At 40.7% G+C, this 24,050-nt stretch overlaps 1 protein-coding gene across 2 annotated transcripts in view; it reads right to left on the bottom strand.

The window, feature by feature from the left end:
- Positions 1 to 24,050, bottom strand: part of rassf7a (Ras association domain family member 7a) — a 33,384-nt gene that overhangs the window by 2,100 nt on the left and 7,234 nt on the right. Inside the window, exons 1-4 of one of the 2 annotated variants that reach the window (XM_085461401.1) lie at positions 19,137 to 19,532; positions 3,455 to 3,652; positions 1,826 to 2,754; positions 74 to 233 (exon numbers count right to left, since the gene is read on the bottom strand). In XM_085461401.1, the coding sequence (XP_085317527.1) occupies positions 74 to 233; positions 1,826 to 2,754; positions 3,455 to 3,557 (1,192 nt within the window). In that variant the 5' untranslated portion in view covers positions 3,558 to 3,652; positions 19,137 to 19,532. Of the gene's footprint in view, positions 1 to 73; positions 234 to 1,825; positions 2,755 to 3,454; positions 3,653 to 19,136; positions 19,533 to 24,050 lie in introns of those variants that run through there. The other variant, XM_085461402.1, reaches the window with a different exon arrangement.

The raw sequence follows: 24,050 nt of genomic DNA, 5'->3' as shown, positions 1-24,050 counted from the left end.
TATCTTTAGATGACACAAATCAAGTATACCATAACATAATATTAATATTTGAGGGATTGTTTTGTTTCCTTACTTCCATCCCTGTATCCATCCTGTAGAAATTGCTCCAGTTGCTCCTGAAGCTCTGTGCGTGAGTTGGTTTGAACAGGCAGGACACCCGCCTGTTGAATAAACTGCTGCAGGTTACACTGCCTCAGCTCCTTATTCAGTTCCTCCAGCTCATCCTGTTTGTCCTGAAATGGGAAGAATGTGGATCAGTGAGAGAAATCTAAGACAAGTATTTTACCTGTAAAGGAAAGTGGGTGCAGCATATAAAACTATTACACATTTTCAAGTATGGATGCATATTTAAGGATGTTTAGTAGTGGGTATATGTCCCATCTGCACAATTGCAGGGACAATTTATCACTGCATTTATAAATGAACGTTTTTTGCTTTCACCACAAGGGGGCACTAGACTCTAAAAGTCTCCCTTCCAGTCACTGATTAAGATTACTGCCCATCACGTCACTAGACAGTTTCAGTTGCAATGAATAATCAAATCACCACAAGTGCCATGAGACTTTTTCTGATTCAGTCAGATTTAAGCAGCCTGATGCAAACTTATAAATAGATACTGGCCAAAGCTCATTTGCTTTTTCCCTTTAAATCTGTCTTCAGATGCCTTCAGATTACTGAAAAGCTGGTGTTCAAGAACATTGTGAAGCAGTGGCATCACCTTTAGGCTCGCAGACTGAACTCAGGTGCACACAAACAAGCCAATAAGTGTGTGTCTCTGAGTAATTGATGTTGGACCACAACATTCTGGTGAGGCAGTTCATACCTGCAGGTCTTCCTCCATTAGTCTGATGGCAGGAACACTGTGCTCATCACCACCAACACTTTAAAGACTCGGCTGGCTGCCTCAACCGATCAGCTGACATAGACCCTTTCCATTACTACGAACGGAGGTTTATTATACCCTGTCAGGTTAATATTTCATTTACAGGAAATACTGGTTTCTCATTCCCTCCATACAATTACTGTCTGGGTGGCAAAATGCCTTTGGCGCTACTTTTGGATTATAAGCACTCACAGTGCTGTTGGTTACCTGTTATGACCTGGTGTTTTTATACAGGCATGTACAATTCCCCCCCCCCCCCCAAAAAAAATCTCTGTTCCGCAGCAAAATGTTTCATGACAAATGCATCCCCATTAGCATGAGTGACGATATATTTTGATATTTATTGTGGCCTACAGGACAAAGAATGGGACACTCTGGGCTTTCAGTGCATGAGGATTTGAAAAACTGAACTATCACTATCATAGAGGAAACACACGTTTCACTTCAAACTGATGAAGCCACATCTAAGACAACCAAAAGCAAACTGACTTTCTAAACTACAACACGCTGAGGCTGAGAAATAGATCCAATAAAAGAGGCTTTTGTTCTACAAATCAAATCTTTTTAATATTTTTTTTAAATCTATAAACAATACAATATGCATATATAAGCCGACATAATATAAACACAGTCAGTAACCACGTATTTAGAAAGTGCGATACATAAAAGATGATACCTGCTAAACCAGTTAAGCTAGGTTGTAAATAGCTCATGACAATGAAGCACTTTCAGACATGGTAGAATATGAGCATTCAGCAATCATATTACTGCAGTTTTATCAATATGCACGAGGCTTCGTGACGTACTGTTTATTGGAGTGTATAACATGAATACTGTTTTGAGTAATACAAAAAGGGGTATGGACTGCACCCCTGAAATGACAACAGAAGGGCTTGTGTGGAGTTACAGCCCTTTTTCTAAAGCACAGACCTCTCTCCTTACCTGCAACAGAGACTCTGCTTTCTCCAGAGCCTTGTCAGTCTCAGATAGCTGTTCCTCTAGCTCTGTCCCATGTCTCTCTCGACTTTGTAACTCTTCCCTTACAGCGTCAAACGACTCCTCAGGTCCTGTGGCTTTCCCTTGTGTCTGGGTTTCCCGCTGGATCTCTTCCTCCAGCTGAGCAGAGCGAACTGAGAATTCATGGAGCCGCCGTCCACAGTCATCTAGCTTTGTATGGAGCTCTCCAAGCTTCCTTCGCATTCCTCGCTCGCTTTCTACCTCGGCTTTTAGCTCCTCCTCCCAGTACTGCTCATGTGCAAGCTCTGCCTGGTTCCTTCGCATTGCTTGCTCCAAAGCGTCCATCTCGTCTTGCAAACGAGCATCAGAAAGAGGTGAGGGACATGGAGATGGGTAGGGACGCTCCCAGGTGTGTGACTCCCTCTCTAGGGCTTCTAACTGGGCCTCAATGGCTCTTAGTCTCTCCTGTTGCTGAAGAACTTTCCTGAATACTTCATCTTTTGAAGGGCCTATAGGTAGTGAGGGAGAAGGGGATGACATATGAGGGGACAGAGGGCTGGATGAAGGAGAGGGGGAGGCTCTTTGTTCTGGAGAGTCCCGTGGAGACCTCTTAAGTTGTTTGGCCTTGGTCTTAGGAGAGGTGGAAGGCCCCAAGTTAAAGGTCAGGGCTTTTTTAGGCTGGCTACGTTTCAAAGGCTCTGGTTCAGGATGCTTAGGCAATGGAAGGGGATTAGGTCTCTCTTGTTTTGAGCCGGGTCCATCACTGCTGCTGGGGCCAGTGCGACGTAGAAAGAACTGAACTTCATTGCCATGTTGGCCCAACTTTGCGAGAGACTCCAGAGGCCTCTCTGTGGCCAGCAGCTGCCTTTCTGTGTCCCTTAGACGCTGAATAAGAACATAACGGCCTGTCTGACCTGTGACAAAGACAGAAAAAATAAAGAGTGACTATAAAAAACCTCCTACCCTAAATATTTCCATACAAAGAAGTAGCACACCAATATTTTTATTCCTAAAAAATGATATACATCAGTCAAATTTTTTGTATTCTTAGTTGCTTCTCTCTTTTATTTTTAATAAAACTGTGGGGTTATGTCCTCGTACCAATTCTAAATAATGAACAAATGACATCAGATGCATTATGACGATGCTGATACGTCTAAATCTCTGCCTCTGTGGACTGGAATAAAAGGCAGCTGCGTAAGAGCCACACAACATGTGAAAAATGTTCAAATAAACTGAAGTTTCCACAAGGACCTTGAAATTAGGACAAACCCTCCCTAATGACTTGGCAAGCAGCTTGCTCATAGAAGGAGGAGAGCGCTAAAACTGGAGTTCTGTTCAATCCTACCGCAGCGTATAGCTCAAATAAAGCCGGAGGATATAGGGACAGAGTGCCGGCTCAAATTCAAACTGACCTGCTGACAATCCAGCAGCGTACTTGATTTGGGTCAGCGGAGAGCAAAAAGGTTAATAAAGAACAGGATGAGGGCAATTCTGCGATGCTTCAGTACACTTGTTTGTGTATGCATAAAAATCTAAATGCCAAGCTTTTATCTAAGCAGGCTTAAAGATAAGCTGGTGTCATGAAATGATGACAACGTTTGAGGTACTTACCAATGGCCTGTGCTAGAGCAATGACCACATCCTGACAGGAAGTCTCCTCGGACAGACCGCAGACAACCCGCACTACTCCATCCACCCACACTTTGAGCTCCATCTGGGACTGATAGGGTACGGTGAAGGGTAAGAAAGTCTTCAGAGCAGATCAGTTCAGCTTGGCTTTCCTCAGCTTACCACTGCATGGCACTAACTCTGTGAAAAAAAAATTAAACAGCAGAGAAGAAAGTAAGAGGTGTGCTACTGTAACAAAGTTTCCTCAAAGTAACAAGAATACCCAGCAAACAAAAACGTGAGCTCAATGTGCTTATGTAATCCAACACCAACACATGGGACACAACTTGTTGATAACCTAAACATGATGCATTGAAAGCGTTGATGTACAGTACATATTGCCCTCACTTACTGTACGTTTTGTAGAAATACCAGTTTATACAACAAACAGCACTGACATCCAAAATCTGCTGTGCTGAGACATGGATCATGGAATTAGAAAAGACTGGCAGCTGATGGGTACAGCGTTGTGGCGTTTTATTAAGTTCCCAGTGGTTAGTTAAAAGCCCGGCAGTATCGTGTGGACCTGGGAGCATAAATGCCAATCTGTAACCCAATTAAACGCTCTGCTGCCCTCCTTCAAAGCCGTTATGATAGCTTAGTGCCAAGGGGAACAGACAGGGAAAGTGGAGCAACTCAAGTGTGTCTATGTTTTGAAGAGGGTGTTTGGGAGTGTACGAAACATAGCAGGAGAGATGGAACAAATGTGTGTACGTGTGTTCAGTTTGACGGGCCTCAGCAGGACCACAAGTAGGTTTCATCAGACTTCCACAGTTGATCAGCGGGTAGTCTAAAACACGTCCAGGCAGCAGGTTTAACCTAAAGAAATTTCATTATGTGCAGTCCTGCTGTCAGTCTGTACTTTTACAGCTACACTTCAAAACAAGGTAATAAAACACTGTCGTACACATAAAAAGGCCTCAGGCAGAGTTATCTGTAAGGACTTGGCACAGCAAGTGTAGCCTAGGTGGGTAAAAGGCAACTCTTTACCAAACAGTGTGACAGATGGTGTTCTCTTTCTGTCTGTCTCTCTGGTTTTCAATGGGAGGTGTTTAAAACTGAGCCCCAGCATTCACCATGGCCTTCCTTCAATGCTCCACTGACTATTGGGAGCTGCTCTGGAGGAATGCACTGACTTCATCTTCCAGCCGGAAGAATTCCTGTTTTTCGTAACAAAGGCCTCGCCCCACCCTTCCTCTGACCTGCCTGGTCCACACTACCATTACTTCTGCGCTGTTTAGATGCCAAACAAGAACTCTGCTCCCCGGCAAATACAAATACAGGCCATTTACCATTTGTTTGGCATCTAAACAGCATCACAGACCCGATGGATGTGGCAACAGCATCCCAGAATGTGGCACCAAAACACATAGCTTAGAGATTGATCACATACAATGAGATCATAGGAAATAAAGCGGGAGATAGTGATGGATGATCACACGAGGTAAAAATTATTTGGATGAAACGTGTATGATGATTTCATCTGGAATGAAACCTGATATGAAAAAGGGAGTGCTTATCAAACTCCAACGCCAGAAATGTCAACGCAAGCAAAGATGTCAACGCTCTTCTTTGAGTGGGCACACGGTGTGCTATGTTGTAATGCACAATCAAGCTTAACAGGTTGACAGAATGTGTAGACAATCGTTTATTTTAGCTCTGAGGCTTTTTATGAACACATACATATGAACTTGAAGAAACATTCATTTTCAAGCATGGGAATGAAAACTAAAGGCTGGAAACCAAACTTTAATTTATAGGAAGGCACCATCATGGATCGGAAACAACCCTGAGAGAAACAGAAACGGAGCTAAAGGAGAGGTTGAGCTCTTGACATTAAGGCTTATTCTGCAACTTCTTCGCAGCACCTCATCTAAAACTTCCTACATTAGACATCCAAGATTTTTATGCACCATAACAATCAGATTAAATGAGAATACAAACACAGAAACATCTCCCAGCACAGAATGTCACTCTCCCGTGATATTTAGCTCTTGTACCTCCTGGCTAGTGAAATGTGATAAACTAACAGGAAACAAACGGGCCTGTTAGTCTCAGGTTGCTGTCTATTCTTTTTGTCAAAGGCAGAGCAACACTGACAACCAGACATCCGCCTGACCCAGCTCATTTTCTCAGAACAGCTCTGGAGTCCTGTGTCAGTTCTCGTGGAAAAACAGGAGGAGGAGAACCAAAGGTACCATTAAAAACATGGACTAAAATCACCAAAGATAAAGAGTGGGAATACACTGACAATATAACACATAAATATGCAAATGCTATGGACAAACACCAGCTGCAGTTTGCTGTGCACATGTTATGAGCCTCTAAACATGCTAGAGCCTGATTTTAGCCTATTACAGATATCAGCTGCCTTATATATTGCCTGACACACATCTTATGTGTGTCTTGTAGAACAGAGTCCAGTTGGCAATAGTTATTCAGGCAGCAAATCCACTGTTTCCAATAATCTCAGGACTGTCTGGCAGCACATGCAGCAGAGTAGCATTCACAGCTGAGCAGATGGTGGTGTGAAGGCAATCACTCAGAGTCATCCTTCATTTATTTTACTTTGTGAGCTTTATTACTTCACTATTACACCTAATAAGGCAGAAAGGACAACAAAAGCTTGTAAATCAGCAGGAATAAAAGACAACGAAAACATAAATAATTAAGCTTAAATGTACTCAACATTCTCCAACGCTTCACTTGGCAAACTATCAAGGTTAATGAATCCGCGTGAGTGACTCATTCTAAATGTAGGAAGTGACTCTCCTGTTGTGTAGTTGCTGCAGCAACAGAAAAGTAAATGTTTTTAGTGTTACGAATCAGTTTTGTCCCCACATGCGAATTAAATTCCAACCGTACACCTTAAACTCACATTGACCCACCCTACCCAATTCTAATGGAAAAAATAATAATAATACACCACCACATACCCAACTTTACCCATGACAAAAAACAGGTTGCAATTTTCACTGAAACTCTGACCAGTCACAAATCCCCTGAAGAGAAATAAACAGTAATCAATAATCTCTGACTCCAAGCTCAGATAAGAACACACTCACAAAAGAGCCACTTGAGGAGCTCATCTGGTGAATTTCACAAGGAATACACATAAGTCATTTTTATATAATGAAAGATAAAAAAAGACAGTGACAGTGCATAAATGAGAAAGCCAACGAATATGTAAGAAAAAATGCTGACAGTTTAAAAAAAAAGAGAGTGGTAGAGAAAATGTGCCACCCTTATTATCACTCATCCATCTAGCAAACCTGCTTTGTGTCTTTCATCACCCTGTCTATGCCTCTGTTTGTGTCTCTTCAATACAGGTCTCCCATCTGCTTTGTAAATTTGACTAAAAGAAAAAGTGGCTTTTATCACAGCACTGCAAATACACAAGGCTTGATCTGTCTCAAGCTGTGAACTGATGGGAACTTAAAGCCTAGATTATACTTGGTTGCATATACGGACAGCGGGAGACCAGAAGACCGAGTTAGCCACTCCTGTTATACTTCTTTGAAGTCCGCTTGAAATTTGCTGCCTGGACGCATGCGTAGTTGGTGCATTGTAATGTAAATTCTCCACAAACGAGTCCACGCTGTCAATCGACCACCTTGGTCGTGGTCCGATGACGACATTTACGTCACAAGGACCCAAACCCCCCCCCCTAAAGTTCAAACATTTGAGGCTGCTCAGACAGGAATCAAGTGTTTTGAAAGACACCCAATCTCCAAATCCCCTTTTTTCCTACATACATATAAACACACAAGACATAAAAGCTGACACTCAAGCACAATGCACTTGGTTTGATGCAGCTGGGCAGACACACCTTAACCTTCAATTTCCTTTCTAAAGGTCTGAACAAGTCATTTCTGTTAGTCATACACAATATTAGGAAACCTGCGGAAACAAAAGCTTTGCAGAAAAATTCCAAGCAGGGTTAATAATGTACTAGAGCTCCTAAATGCTCAAGGCTACGTGTGGGTGTGTAATATGAATGTGAGTGTGTGTGCAGGGGCAGTACACAACCCTGTGTCATGCACATGCAGTGGTCAAAGGTTGGGAATGCATGCCTGTATATGTTTGGGAGTTCACAAAAAGAAGACAGACCGTGTAGGCTTATCTTTATAAGAATCTGCTCCAGCTCTGAGTAAGGGCAGCAACACGAGTCTGAGGAACAATGGCAGGAGTAAAGGGCAGAGTTTACATCGCATTTGTCAATGGATCGTAGCAACAAATGCATGCAAACATTTATCCCTATCAGTATACGCAGGGGAAATAAGACCCTGTCCCACGCTTTTTTACATGTATATAATAGGATAAATATTGTTGTTAAAGGACAATTAAGAGTACTGGGAGAAGCTAGGCCCTCAGTGCCACTCTGTTCCAGGTTGGCAAAGACAAACACTCAAAGAGACAACAACACGCTGGCACAGAACAGCCTGGTCTCATCTAAACTGCAGAGAGACTATTGTTGCTCTGGTTCTACACTCAGCAGACAATGCTGTCTCTTTTGTGGCCTCTGGCATCGCTGAGTCGTCTGACACACCAGCTTTTACTGCCATTCTGGAGTGTTACCACAGATAAGCACTGTTACCACCAATAAAATGGAATACAGATATTTTATTTCATTCTGCCTGGCTTCCTTGTTTCGCATTCTTTGTCACACCTCCTCCTATTTCATTTTTCAGTATCTACTACGTCAGCACAGGTTATGTTCCACAGAAAGATGAGAACAAAAGTTCTATGACACAATCAGTTGAGAACAGCACTAAAAATTGTTCACAGTGGCAGAAAAGTGTTCTTTAGCCTCAGCAAATAGAACTGGTTTTACATGTTGAAATCTCAATTGTCTTGCACACTGGCTGCAAAAGAGTTGCAACGGACACAAACTAAAAAATGGAAATGTTCTTAATTTACACATTAAACTGTTCATGTATTCACTGATAAGGCCAATGATAGGTCATATCTGAACAGGAGAACTATGACGGAAAAAGCAACTGAATTTAAAGACAAAAAAAAATCATTAGTAGTCCCAGTACCCATACATTTAAATCTCTCTTCTTCCACCTGCACATTTTTAACTAAAAGTTGCCTCTGGGATTGAACTGTACTGTACTGGATAAAACATCTGTGCAATCCCAGATCAACTCAGCCTTCAGGCACAATTAGAAGGTATTCAGGGAGTTGCTTTAAATTAATAACGCTAACAAGCCTAGCCTAGCCTCATGTATTTATCAGCAGCGATTGTATCTTTAACAGAGCTCCTTCCAAACCTTACATGATGAAAACATGTAAGAAACGCTTTCTAAATTCTCCAACGGACACCAGCAACTCCTTTGCATAAGTTATTATCAGCAGGGACCAAGTGCCAGCAGCAGACAGAGGCACACTGAGTATTGTGAGGAAAGTGCTGTAGATTTACAAGGGGTGAGGGCTTCTACTGCACAAATTAACACTAAAGTTTCCATGTATACACACCTCACTAGTGGTCAATAAGTTTGTTTAGGTGCTAGGAAAGCAACTCTAAAAAGGGTCAGTAAGTGACACATGGAAACATTTCTTCTACTTTTGAGAATAAACATTGGTTTCCTCTTGCAAAGTCACATTTAATTTAATGCGAGCATTAGGGTAGCCTTATGTGTAAAATTATGTGTGACACTGATGGTGACACTTCTTCCTCACAGTCCAGGGCCAGGCTCCAGACACGATGTTTGCTGATTAGAGACTGAACAATTGCCTGGGTTTCTACTAGCAAAGCTTCAGTGAAGCTTCAACACACGTGATGAATAATGCAGTTTTTCACAGTACATTATTTTGGTAAATATTTCTCAGAAAAAAGTCCAAGTGCTTGTTACTGACAAGCCCTTTTGAAAATGCCCCCTGTCTGCCTGTGTTTCTACTCCATTGACATGCTAATGACTGAGCGCAAAAGAATCAGAAACAGCATTAATAAGCTTTGGTTGTCATACTTCCATACAGGGATCTGTCACTCCAGCCTTTTAGCCTTCTCCATTATAATGATTACCTAATCCAAGTGTGAAATCTCAGTGAAAGTGGATCAGTGGTTCATTAACACAGGCAGAACCTTTGCAAGGGCAAATATAGGAAACAATATAGTATTAATAGAATCAGAGTAGTTATAAAAAGCTGCTAAAAATGAGCTTCATGAGGGTGATTATACACATTTAAAAAGTTGATCTTGATATAGATTAGTTATGTCATTTGCTTTGCTCTTTTTTTAATGTTAACTCTAAATCAGATGGTGCAACTCACTGCATCATACATATATCTAAAATAAAATACAAGCTGTCCTTGCGTTAAGCATGCAACTGATGATCAGTGAGAGTTTACAGCTTAAACTCAATTACTTCCACTTGAAGGACACCTTGAAATGGCCGTTCAGAGTCTTGCCATCACCCTTGGCAGTCAATACCCCTGCAGTCACACTGTGTAAAAACAGCACTTAGTGTAAAATCCCACTCACCGTGAATCACCAGCAGCACTCACAGTGACAAATCGTAACCTGCCCTTAACCACAAGGGAGGAAGAGCATATGTAGATGTCATACAAAGAACATTTGTTCAAATTCAGTTCTTGAAATTACAAATTCTCGCCCAACACCAGCCTGGAGAGGCTCCAATCCTAACGCGATTATGAATTTGAAAAGCGATGAAAACAAAATGGACCGATGGCCCAAGAAAGTAGGTTTTGCTTTTATTATTCTACTCTGGAAATTTAAAGAACTCGTGGCACAATTTTGGATTTCACTGTAAGCCAATAAACTAGACACCTATAAGCACGTGGCCACAATAGTTTACACAGGCCTGGCCGCAATACAACAATACTGCATTATTCACCGCACTGTGATGAATACTTACTCATACCTGATTTGGCAGTCGCCATTCACTTATTTGCTTCAAGCCTGGAAGCCGAGCGGAGGTGAATACATTACAGGGGACATATTTGTTTGCGCTGACTCATGGATCTGCCCATAGAGCCAGCAGCTAATGGTGAGAATGATAATAAAGTCCTTTTCACATAGCCAATGAGAGGTCAAGCAAAGCTGGCCTCCACTGAGAGCTCAGCTCAGGATGACTGGTTTGGTTGCCTGCAAGCTGAGCCCTGCAAGCACAGGAGTTTATATTGTTGGGTGAGCCATAGAAGAAGACTTTCTGACTGCTGATGGGTACCCATATGTAATTATATACTCCCAACCTGACTCAGCAGTGCTTGCCAGGGAAGGAGGATATCACTCTGTTCCCAGCCAAACTCATATAAAACACATAGTAGTGGCAGACCCACTTATATAGGATGCGCAATAAGTACATGGTCATATATAGCCTACGAACAGACACGCAGAAGAAGATATTCAGTTAGCAGATAGACTAAATAATACGTTACATGAGAATAAGTATAGACACCAGGGAGCCTGACTCAAAAATGATTATGCTTGAACCCACTAATTTAACAAATGCAATTTACACAGTACATAAGTGGAAAATTTGTAGTCTTGAATTTTCCAGCACGTTATTTATGTGCCCATGTGCCCATGCATGTGCCATTGAGGAGGAAAGCTATCCTCCAGTGTCACAAGTTTGACGCTAAACTCATTAGTAATTTATAGGTCGCTTCCATGTCTGCTCATATCAATTATTTACTCTTGTTTTTTTGTTTTCTCGGTTTTTTTTTCTTTCCTAGATCTTAAAGCAAAATCAGAATAAGGCCTCGAATGCAAAAGAGCAAAACAATGATTAGGGTTGACAACATGCAATCTTTATAACTAAGTATTGAGCCCTGTCTAATTACTTTTTATCATTTGATATGATTAACTGTATTTAAAGTACATGGAATTAGTAACTCCTTTGACTTTAGAGCCTCCGAACTGAGAGAGGTGGTGTTTTGTTCATCACACTCTACTAAGTCCATGCAATCCATGATGCAACATACACTCGTCAGTCCTTATATAAGCTGAAGAGAGTTACCATTAGTTGCTCAAGTTTGAAGAAAAAAAAAAAATTATATATCTATCTATCTATTAGGGGTGGGGGAAAAATCGATACCGTGTAGTATCGTGATATTTTGTTTGCTAATAATGTATCGATACAGGGACAGCAGAAAACGATATTTTGTTACAAAAAAAGTTTTTGTGCTCTGACTTCAGAGCATGTTGATCAGCTCCTTTTTCTGAGCAAGAATCTTGACATTCCTTCACTGTCCAAATGTGTTTAACTTTTTTTGGCAGCAATAAACATGACAGTTTACTTATTTTAATTTAAGACATGTTTTATTTTAATTAAGTTTAAAACTTTTTTATTTAATGTAAAATTATATTTTGTTTTAATTTACTTTCAAATTCTTCAGTTGCTGAAGGGGCTGCATAGTTTTCATAAATTGCATAGTTCAGAATAGCTATAATTGTACCAGATGGTTGCATTCAGTTAAGTTGGACTAGTATGTAATACAAACCGTTCCGTTTGTCAACAATAAAACTGACTGAAATGAGAGAAAGACTGAGTGCGAGACTTTAATATTAGATAAAATGAATATTGATAAAGTTTACCTTTATTTACAGAATCTGAATATCGCAGATATTTAAAAAAACAAAAAAAACAAAAAACGCAATAATATCATATCGTGCGTTAAGTATTGTGATAATATCGTATCGTGGGATGTATGGTGATTCCCACCTCTACTATCTATATATCTATATCTCTATATATCTATATCTATATATCTATATCTGTGTTGCAGCAACAAAAATAGCACAAAAGAAATCTCAAAGCATCAGATCATCATTATCAACACACCCGTCCATCACAGGTCTGTTTGCCTGTTAGGTGAGGCAGTTATTACTTAAGGATACAGCAGGTGCTCATTCTTGCACAGGGATGAACTATTACAACAAAAAACACACAACTCCAGCACATACATCTCTCTGTGTGAAGCATGTTTTCACAGATCAAAGTGAGGAATTCCACTTGTCTCTTTTTACAGGCCGTGAACATTACATGGGCAGTTCCCATGTGACTACTATAGCTAATGCAGTCCATTCACTGCTGGTTTTGATTAGACTCGACTTTGAAACTGAAAGCTGGGTCCCGACCGTGACAATCATTGAAAGACAGCCAGAAAGTTTGAGAAGCAGCCACCAGCTGTACAAATTAACATGTTATTCCATCGCTAAGGACCTTCAGCTATGCAAAACATTCATCCTCACACCTTTACAGTATTTACCTAGGGAGTTTCAACATGCCTGGCCTTTAGCTAGGAATACAGCACAGCCATAGAGTGAGAGCAACCAAGAGTGTGCGTGTGCGGGTGTGTGGCTGTGTGTAAGTAAAACTAAAGGTAGAATATTGCAGCAGGACCTTGTTAAGTCTTGCTACAAAGATAAGATCTGCAGGAAAGGAGATTCATTCCACAAAGACGCTATTTGTGTACGCTAAGATAAAGGCTCCTAAGGGGTTAAACAGGTAAACACTTTGGTATTTACAATGCGTCACAGAACTGCGATGTCACATGTGTGTGGTCTAAATGTTACATGAGTCAAACAAAACATCAGTCAGAGAGTGGAGCAAATAAACATTAAAAAATAAAAAAAAGATCCAGAGTAACTTAGGGAGTACATTCAAGATATATATATTTAACTATTTAAATAAAATAAATAAATAAAAAACACGCTACATTTTTAGATACCTTACTTTAAAAATATATGCTTATTTTTACAGGATAAGTCAAACTCTGAGTAAGTACAGAGAAGATCAAACAATACAATTGAAATTGATACGAGCTTTCAGACCTGTTTCTTATACGCAGTGCTCTTAATAGTATAATTTTGAGTTTTATACTCAACTGCACAGAAAGTGAACGATGAAATACCTGTGTTGCAAGCAGATCATAAGGTTCAGATGATTTATAGTTTGATGGGAAGGTGGTGTCACGCATGACTTTCTCTCCCCATCATTACTTTGAGAGGAGTAACGACGATGCCCGAGCAGTGCAGCAGACGGATGTGTGCATCAGAAAAAAGTAGGAGAGCAGGGTGCCGATTTCCAGCATCCTTGGAGCACCTTTGGGACTAAGATCTTCCACATGATCACCACGGTGATCTTTGGTATGGATACACAAGTATATACACAAACTGACAAGGATCCTGTGGCTGAGTATACTTGTGAGAGATATGTTAGCTACCCTTTTGGAATAACAAGGACAACAAGGACAAGATGGAACAATGACGAGGTGTTTCTTAATGAAGGAATATTAAAAGTAGCAAGCATAAAGATGGAAATACCAAATGTGAGATATATCAAAATAAAACTTACAAAAAATATATATCTTATAAATAACACTTATGACATGCTCCACTTTTGAGGGTTTTACCCAGATAAGATATCCAGGAAACTCAGTAAAGTTAAGTCTTGGAGCAGGGCCCAGGTATGACGGTAATCTGATGCTGAAAATATGTCTGTATCTTTCCTATATCTGCTTATCGCTCTGGATGAAATAAAGGACCAGTTTTGGTGTCTCTGTCACAGGGTTAAAGGAAGTGCAGTAAAGTAAACTGTACAGGTGATGAAGACTCAACTCCATAGGGTTGCATGAAACGTACTGATACTGCTTACAGCAAGAGTAGGCAACTCCAGGGCTCAAGTGTTGGTGTCCTGCAGGTTTTAGATGTGTTCTTGATCCAACACAGCTGATTAAAATGGCTAAATTACCTCCCCAACATTTCTTGAAGTTCTCCAGAGGCCTGGGAATGAACTAACCACCTGTATTCAGGTGTGTTGACACAGGGAGATATCTAAAACCTGCAGGACACCGGCCCTCGAGGCCTAGAGTTGCCTACCTCTGGCTTACAGGATCATTAGACTCTTGTAACTTTGTTTACTTAGAACCTGTTTTTGTACTTCAATCAAAATGAAGTAGCAATATTATGTATAGGCTGTAATGTTGTCATGTTTGGTGTATTTATAAGAGGATGTATAAGCGAATCTCTCAGACCAAAAGTTTCCAGAGAATTTTTGTTTTACCTACATCTACCCATGAGCAATGGTGGTTTGTTTTGCATGTTTTATGCTTGATCTACCATATCAACATTCAATGACAGGTCTACCGTCAAGCCTCTCAGCATGACGGGCAAATCTGTCAGATCCACCTGCCTCTCTCCTGTCCTATATGATGATTTACTATCTCTGCTCCCAGAGGCAGATATTTTTTTCGCTTTCTTGTTGGAGTCTTGACCCCCCTCGTGGACCTTTCCAGGTCCCCCGGCTGAGGCACCGTGTTATTTACTGCCCAGAGAGCTCTGTGTGCAGAGAATCGGTATAGCATGGCTGGTTCAGCAAGGGAGCAACTTGCTGCTTGCTCGCTCACTCTCACACATATTCACAGATTCACACAAACACAAACGGTCACATGACCATCCTAGCGGGAATAAGATGTTTACCGCAGTATAATGACTACACATTGAGTGTCTGTCCATGCGTCTCAAGCCTACAAACAGACACAGATTGTTCATTACCTCAGCAACAGTAACCTGCCACTGGTGTCAAATAGCGACAGGAAATAAGACGCTATTGGTTTGACAATGTCACAAGAAGTTTATCCTGATAAGACATGAAAACATTGACTCAGATGAACTTTATAGCCAGCTGGGCTTACTTGGGAACATATCCTAAGGTGGACCAAGTCTGCATGGTTCTGAGAGTAGATGGCTTTAGGTAACCTCTGACCTGAACATGTTAGATGAATGAAGGGAGATTGTGGCTATTTGTGTCACTCGGTGACCTCGAATTATTTCAACAGCTTCCCCTGAAAGGGATAACTGAGGACAAAAGTAAGCACAATTCAGAAAAGTTGGCATAAAAAACAAAAAAGCCTCACTGCCTCAGGGAAATGCCTCTCCAACTTCAAGGATCAAAAGACTTCAACACTTGTTTATAATCAGTCCACAAATTTCTGTACAGCTTTACAACTCACACATAAAAAGTAAAAAGCCAGGTGCTCTTGAAAAGAGAGGTTTCTAAAAAATCTCAAAACAGAGCCACAGTGAAATTCCTTTTTTAAATCCTCCCTTCCTCTCAGTAATTATAACCTCTCTGCTGAAACTACAGGTCTGCTGTGTTTGTCTTTGCCTCTTCAGATAAAACAGGCGAAGAAAAGGCCTGTGTGTGTGTGTGTGTGTGTGTGTGTGTGTGTTGGGCTGGATGCCAGTCTCTCACTGGTTCTTCTAGCAAAGTACATACTATCCTACCCGATACAGCAAGAACACTAAAGAAAGGAGACACTGAAACAGAGCCGTCCCAATTTTTTCTTTTTTTAAATAAACACACCATCGAGAAAATTTCATAAGTGAGAACTTGTAAGACTCTACAGCATCCTACAAGACTGTGTTCTCCTTTATGAAATCCTGTGGGAAAACGTCTGCCATAGTAAACTCGGTGAGGATGATTTATTTAGAGGAGTACAAATGATTTGATAAATTGAAAACTGGGTTGACTTTGGATTGGAAAGAGGGGTGTGAGGGAGGATAAGGGAGCAAGATGTGAGGGATGTGATGCAAGAAGTACTGGATCAATCTTTTATCACTGCAGTGTGCTTTCATCCCTAATGGATCCGACTTGAGCAAGGCACAGCATTACCTTCCGTCACATTGCACAGGCAGGGGGAAGGACGCACGGAAAAGTACAGGAGAGAGCAAGTGAGGTAAGCACAGCAACACACGAGAAAGAAAGACAGTTTTATCGGAAAAGACGAAAAAGTGGCTCAAACCACCCGCCTGAAAATAATCACAGCCTCATACATGCAAAAATATTATTTCACCAACATGTGGCCGTAGAGTTTCCAATTACATCTGCACCTGAGTGCATCGGCAGGAGTACGGAAATGCTACTGATAAGGACTGTGAGAAATTCAGACGCTTCACAGCATGAAGGATGACTTCGAAAGTTCCCATCAAGAATCCCAAGAGATATCTTGCTGTGCATGGGCAGGCTTGCCTTCCTTGCCATGTGAGCTGAGTGACAGACAGACACACTGACAGAGACGGAGAGAGACAGACGGACTATTCTAGAAGAGGAGTCCATCTGTGTATTCAAGCAGGAAAAGAGCATTAAAAATAACACTGCAGAGAACAAGGCACAACCACTCTCACAGGACACTCTACTGTCTCAATGCTAAAAAGGCTCATTCATGTGACAGAAAATAAGAAATATCTAAGCACTTGATGGAGACTTGAAGGGTAGCAGAGAGAAAATAAGGCTGAGAATAAAAGTTGAACGTTTTATGATGCATTCCTAGGAATAGGGAGTATACCGCCTTTTAAATCACATTATCTCATTTGAAAATATTTCAAAGGATGAGATAATACCATTTATATAGTTCATAACAGAGTTCCTACCACCGGGCCATGCAGCAGTGAAAGTTTTAAACATTAGCATTAATATTTTCTTAAACCTGCCGCTCAGCCGGCTTTACCTTGGTGATGATAAACTGGATACTCTTCCCTTTGGCTATTGTTGCATATTAATAAAAAATTGCTGCAGAAATATAGCCGTTGAAGTTGAAAACATCGAGGCAAGTGCTACGACTTAATATGGTTTCAAACCTTCAGCAGATATGCCTTCACATATGTTCATAGTACAATAGAGTTATTTATTCATAGTTTTACGTAAACAGAAGCCACAGTTTGGTGCCAAAACTTTCTTTTGTATCTGCAACCAAAGCCCTGCTCCACTTGCTCACAACTTCTTTTTATTGTTGGGAACTTAGCAACTTTGTACCTCCTGTAGTGACATTAAAAAATGACATAAATAAATGCACCTGGCAACAATTCGAATGATGTTTTGAACCAACATTGATCGTTTCCTTTATAATCGCTTGATTTTTTTGCACCAGACAAATGAGCTGTGCATGTCCACCAACTTCCTCTTTTTTAATGGGACATCTTACATTTTCCTGTACACACAACCAAAGTCATAATGCAGCTCTACTTTCAAACTATTTGTATGCGTTATTTTTAAGTGATATCGCATATATAGAAGCACAATTTTAGCCATGAAGAGCAGCTGCTTGGAAATGGCTTTGAAGTGACTGCAGTAATCTAATCTGATTTAATATAATAACATAATAACGCAGTCTTAATGGGCTGCATTTCAGTCACTATTACTTAACAGGAAAATAAAATAAAATCATGTATGTGAGACAAACTTTTCCTGGAAATTTAGGTGGAAAAAAAGAAAATGTTTTTATAGCAGCTGTGAAAGGGCAGACACTAGGCCGAGGCAAATATGATGCGATTACATCATGGATATGCTAAGTGGCACATGGCATTATTCAAGCAGGCTTTAGTCACTTTCTACTGACAGCTGGAAACACTTGAGCAACATAAAGGGATCTTATTTTAACCACAATATGTTTAATTAAAAGTGCCTTTCACGTTTCACATGTGGCTTTTTCTTATGACTATAATAGCCACTCTGTTTTCTAGTACATTAAATCGTCATACTTCTGTTCCCTTCAAAGATCTCAAGCAAACATGGTCCACTACATTTACTTAGGATAATAAATTTACTGTCCTTGATAACTCTGAGCAAACATCAGGTGGGACTGATCATTTGAATAAGGGTTACACACTGTAGTATAACAACTGCTAACGATTACATAACCTAAAACTAAACTAAAACTAAATAATTAGAACCAAGCGCTTGGGTCAAAGTCCATATGGCTCCCTTCCCTTAACCATCTATTATTCTGACACTATCTTTCTGGAAACAAGTCAACTTTGTGAAACATACTAACAGAGATAACACACGAGGTGTAACTGTTTGACTCCCACAACCTGGAAAAAAAAAAATTCCCTCCTGGAGAGAGGGATTTAAAACCAGCAGCCCTGATTGGACAACAAATACAGCCTGCTAATGAGCTTCACTGTCTAACACAAACCATGCTGAGAATCTGTAACTAAGATGCTAGCCATGCATAATGATGAGTCAACGTTTATATAGGCTCACTTCCACTGGATTTGGTGCATTAGATTTGCACAGTGTTTGAGATGTATAGCACGGAACGTGCAGTAAGTGAGCTGAACTCTGCCCGTGACTTTCATAAATTAATCTTTAATCCTGGGGTAGTAAAAAGAGCAGCCTGTGATACATTACACTTGTGGACAGCCTCTATTTGCACAGGCAGGCTGGCTTTGTGACTGACACAAAAAGTTATTTTTTTTTTTTTTTTAAAGAAAAAAGGGGGGGAAGGGGCATAATTGCACAAGTGCACAGTCAGTGAGGTTTCCTCCAAACAGGTTTGGGTCCTTTTGTCTCAGGCAAGAATACTTGGGTGACGGGTCTAGTGTCAACAGGTACATGTAAAGACACAGTTCATCACTCTACAGACATAACACAAGAGTCTCTTCATTATTATGCCATTCAAACAACAATACAAACAGAAACTCGCCATTTATAATAAAAACTAACAGTATTTATAGTAGTAATAATAACAGGTTTTTACGTGCATGCTGGAACATACGGCAAAGCCGGCTGTATTCAGAGAAACTTCCTGACACCGTGATTCAAGCAGTCAAGGACACGTTCAAACAATCACCAAAAGAAGCCCGTACACTTACCGAGTAAAAGAGAAGCCTTTCCGCCTCTTCAGTGATTTAAATTTCTTTTCCTCAATCAGTTTTTTTTATTCTTTCTGTCCCTGTGCCTCAATCGGGGAAATCCTTTACTTCTGACAGGGCAGCAGAGCTGGTTGAGCGGCTGGTGCGTTACGCAGCTTAGCAAGTGTCTGTGTGAGCAGTGCGTGAGCCGAGAGGAGGTGAGAGGCAGTCCTATGTGGTCACGAAGAGATTTAAAGGATGTCGCGACTTCTCCTCCGCACTGTCCCGCTGCCTTTTCGTCGCTGGCTGCTTGAGGAATGTGCTTCAACCAGGAGCCCTCGCCACAGCCGAGATCTGAGAGGTGCCAGAGTTCTCTCTCCCTCTGTCATTCTACACTCCTCCTCCTCGCCGTCTCTCTCACCCACACAGAAACACACCCTCCCCGCCAGTCCATTCTCTCTCTCACTCTTTTTCTCCCCACCCTTTCTTGCTGTGCTGACAGATCAGATCACCTCCCCCCTTTTTCAGGTAGTTGAAAGAGTGTTTTGTGTGTTGCCGTACTCTATCAGCATCAATTTTTGCAGTTCTTCTGTTCGCAATCTGTATTTCTGAATGACACAAAGGACTACTTAGAGGAGAATTTAAAAATTAAGAGCAGTATAAACTCCCTGCTGTTAGCACAATCAGTAGCTCGAGGCATTAGACATACACGCAGTGGCCTCTGGTTACAGCTGATTACACAAATGAGTCTGTCAGGTGATTTTCTCTTCCTTTTCCTGGAATGAGGTCATAGTCCGACAGACCAGGTGGAACTGGACAATGTGTGTGTGTGTTTGTGTGTGTGCGTGCATGTGTTTGAGTCAGGCAACGCCCTGTGGGAAAATGAGAGAAAGAAGCAACTTAAATCTAATGACTACTGTCCAGAAAGCAACACAGTCACATTATAAGAGAAACTCATTACTTTACAAAAGTAGGATAGAAACTATTTAACATTTTAAAATAATGTAACAATCTTGAGTTGTGCTCCTACCTCCATAACCTTCTCTCACAAACACACACAGAGCTGAGACATGCATGACCAATGGGCTAGGCAGAATGTGTGGGAGCCCCCAGCATGAGCCATACCCCACTCTCTTGACATTATCCTCATCTTTATCCGTACGTCTCCCTCAATCTTAACCGTAAACTATTTTTTTAGTGTCTTATTTCTCCCTCACTATCTTCCCTACAGAAGAAACTAGAAAATGGCCACTTAGACGTTATGTAAAAGCAAGCAAACATCTCGAGTTTAAAAGGAGGACTAACTGAGGCCCAGATAATGAAGCAAAAGAGCTAATATATTAGCACCGAGACTATAACAGCCTATATGATGCTAAATAAAGCACACATTAAAAACTGATTGTTACCAGTTTTTATAGCAACATAAAACAACACCCTTCAGACTGTCACGGCTTAAAATGAACACGTTCATGGGTTTTGAAAAAAATAAAATAAAACTTTTATGGCTCTTTTCAGTATGAAGCAATCCCCGCTCTCTGTCTGGCACCCCTCCACTGTGCCTCGCACATGAAAAACAAAGTGCAGCCGCGGAAGTAATAAGTTCATGTCTAACACATACACCTGCATACCATTTAACCACAGTGGTAGTTTTCTTATGTGAACTACTGACAACCTCATTATAAATTTGAGACACAGGTTCAGCTCAAAAGCACATGTTATATCTTTTCCTTTGACTTTTCATAATAATACATTTTCAAAATGCATAAAAAGAAGAATTTCAATGAATCTACATATCGCCCTGAGGCTTTTCTGATACCAATCGATCGCGCCACCAATTTGTACCCATGGACATTTTACAGCTCCAGGTGGCATGTCATATATTTTCCTCCAACTTTTCACCTAGAGGCAACATGTAATCTCAAGATTACAGATTCGCATGTTAACCAGATAATTTATTTTTTTTTAAATGTAGCAGTTGATACACTCTTTTACATGAACAGAAAACATACGCAAATATTTCTGATGAGAATCCCAAAAATTTGCTTGTATTAATAAGACTGAGACCAAATACTCAGCAGCATATCTTACAGGAACACCTGCTGTTACCAGAAGTTCTTTAAACTATAAAGTGGTGCAAATATATATACACCAATACTGACATAAGTGACATTTAGCATTCTCAATTAATACATCAGTTCTTATTTAGTTACACCTCTTTTTAGTTAATTTATAATCAATGTGTTTTGTGGCATTAATTAAGTAAAAACTAACCAAGTCCAAGGGAATAAAAAGGCCAATTTCACAATTTTCCTTTAGTGTCACAAAATATCAGAGCAATTTTTTTACTTCCCCTCTACTTTAATCCTTTGTAGTTTTGGAACTCTGATGCAAAGATGCAGCAGCAGACGATCAACAAAACCTTTGTCATCCTTTTCTTTACTTTGCCTCCATCTGACAACAAACTGTATTCCAACCAAACTAATGAGGACACGCAGTCACAGTGCCTAATAACCAGCGTGCACATTGTATAAAGCAGATGTTCCAAAAATAGATGTTGGGGATTAATTGCATTAATTTGATGAATTAAATCATGCAAAAAACAAAAGATCCCTGCGAAGAATTCTGTAGCTTTTAGCCAGGCTGACTCAGAGGCTCACGGAGGGTCAGTTCCCATCAGTGTAAAGTGTTTCACTGTTCTGTCTATACAGCAAAGCTTTTGACACATCTAAGAGCTATGATGTCTGACAAAATTTAAACCCCTCTTGAATAAAATAGGGGAACAACCTCCTGAGGTGGTGCTTAGGTCCAAAAGGCCACAGTTAAAAAAGTAACCACACTTGTTGGGTCCTGATGGGCTATTACTTGTAAATGGATCATCTGCTCGTCCGTCCACAGACCCACATCCACTTAATTTAAGACAGAGGGCATTGTGATGTAAAGGATAATCAGTCCAAAGCCTCCCAGACTTTGCTGACACCTTCCAGGCATTCCTCAGGGTACCTCCCACTGCTGTGCCCCACCCCACACCCCCTTGTCAAGCTCTACATATCATCCCTTTTTTCCTGTGACTCAAACATTCCTGCAACCCCCTCCCCTTCTCAATTTCCAGCTCCGCCTCTGCATTCAGCAAAGACGCTAAAGAAAACAAAGATGAGGCCAAAACAGCTTTAAAACCTGCACTTTTCGAGGCAAGTCTTTCAAGTAGTTCTTTATCATTTATCTGCATTCAAAAAAAAAAAAAAAAAAGTAAAAATGTCACACAGCGGTTTCGAAACACCAGCTATAAACTAAGGCAATACTTCAACGACCAAGTGGTTGTAAGTCTGTCTAAAGATGACCCATCCATAACTCGACTCAGGAGAGGCAAGAAGATGGCTCTGAGAGTGAAAAATAGACTGGCTGTGTCTGGCAGCAGTTCAACTTGGGAGCAAAGAGAGGGGAATGCATGCTGACACTGTCTTTGTTGGCTATTATTCAACAACAATGAATAGCATGAAGTTGCTCCTAAGGCTCATCCATTTCCATCTCCCCTGTTGAAACCACCACCATTTTCTTCCCTCAGTTAATTCAACCCTTCACTAAAAGCACTCTCCAACAAGTAGTCAACGGGTTGGCTAAGACTAAAACCTGGACAACGAATGGAATGATACACTTCTATTTTCAGAACGCCAAACAAGCTTTAAAAAAAATAAAAATAAATCCTGAACTTTTGTTGACATCAGTTTTCATTCTCAAGCAACACAAGGTAGTAATGCTCTGTTTTTCCCAAACATGGCTAAGTATAGGGTTGCTGTCTCATTATGGTCAGGCCAATGTTGGTGCTCCCATATTGCAGCTATGTCTTGTGTATCATTATGACAGACAACATGGTTTTGCCAGTGAAGGTAATTGCCCTGTTGAGATGTAAATATAGCACATCCCACATCAAGAACAGACAAAGACTTTTGTTTTCTTCCCAGAAACTTGGATCACAAGATGATTTGTGGTTTGAAAGCAAATACATGTCACCGCATTATCGCCTGACAAATAACAACGGGTGATTCGACAATCTGCCGCCAAGGTGAATCTGAACACAAAGGGATGACAAGTGAGCACAAAAGGAAAATGACAGCAAGACACGGTCAACTGGATCAGCTGATACACTCCAGGTAAACAAACTTTGAATTCTTCTAAACAGGATAGAAAAGACAGAAAAATATACAGAAAGCCACCTCGCTCTCTGATCACTCTTTTTAAGACCGCTTCAATGAAGCAAAAGAGATTCTCAGTTGGCTTTCACAGCTTCCAAGTTGTCAGGACTTTGGCTACACTCTGGCACTTTCTCCATCATCTCTTTTTCTGCTTCTTTATTCAGAACCAGTCTAGACTGGCTCAGGACAAAGTTACCACCATTCAAAAACATTGCTGCGTCACACATTGCATCACGTTGCATTTTGAGCAGCTGAATGAAAAGCTATTTTGAGAGATGAAATACATTTTTGGACAGCGATCACACGCTGCAGTGTGTTTATCTTCAGTGTCTTCGTGTTGGAAGCAGCAAACTAGTACTTCAAAATATCTCGACTGCTTAAAAATCACGCTTTCTGGTAAGACACTGTCTCTGGAGAAAAAGCTGTGCCATTAGTGTCACACTGTGTTGCCCCATGCTGTTCCTATCAGTAAATGGATACTACAACCAGCCTCAATGCTACAGGGAGAGAGAGCTGTGACACACAAAGTTGGATAGACTGTTTGTACCAGATGTAGCAGCTGTTTCCAATTTTTCCTTTCTCTCTCCCATACAAGAAAAGGAAGTGATAGGAGGGGAAAAAAGACAAAAATCAACAAGTCATTATAAAGTGATTATAAAGGGCTTCATCTGAATTTTATAGTCCGTTTATGAATACGAATGCATCATATTATATGCAAAAGCATGGGGTGAAGATATGGAAACTG

This window comes from Copadichromis virginalis, linkage group LG7, assembly GCF_057382275.1.
Source record: "Copadichromis virginalis isolate Kocher_CV1m ecotype Utaka linkage group LG7, C_Virginalis_male_GT1.1, whole genome shotgun sequence".
NCBI classification, from domain to species: Eukaryota; Metazoa; Chordata; class Actinopteri; order Cichliformes; family Cichlidae; genus Copadichromis; species Copadichromis virginalis.
Note: the sequence above shows the minus strand (reverse complement) of the source record. Positions and strands in the feature narration are given on the sequence as shown.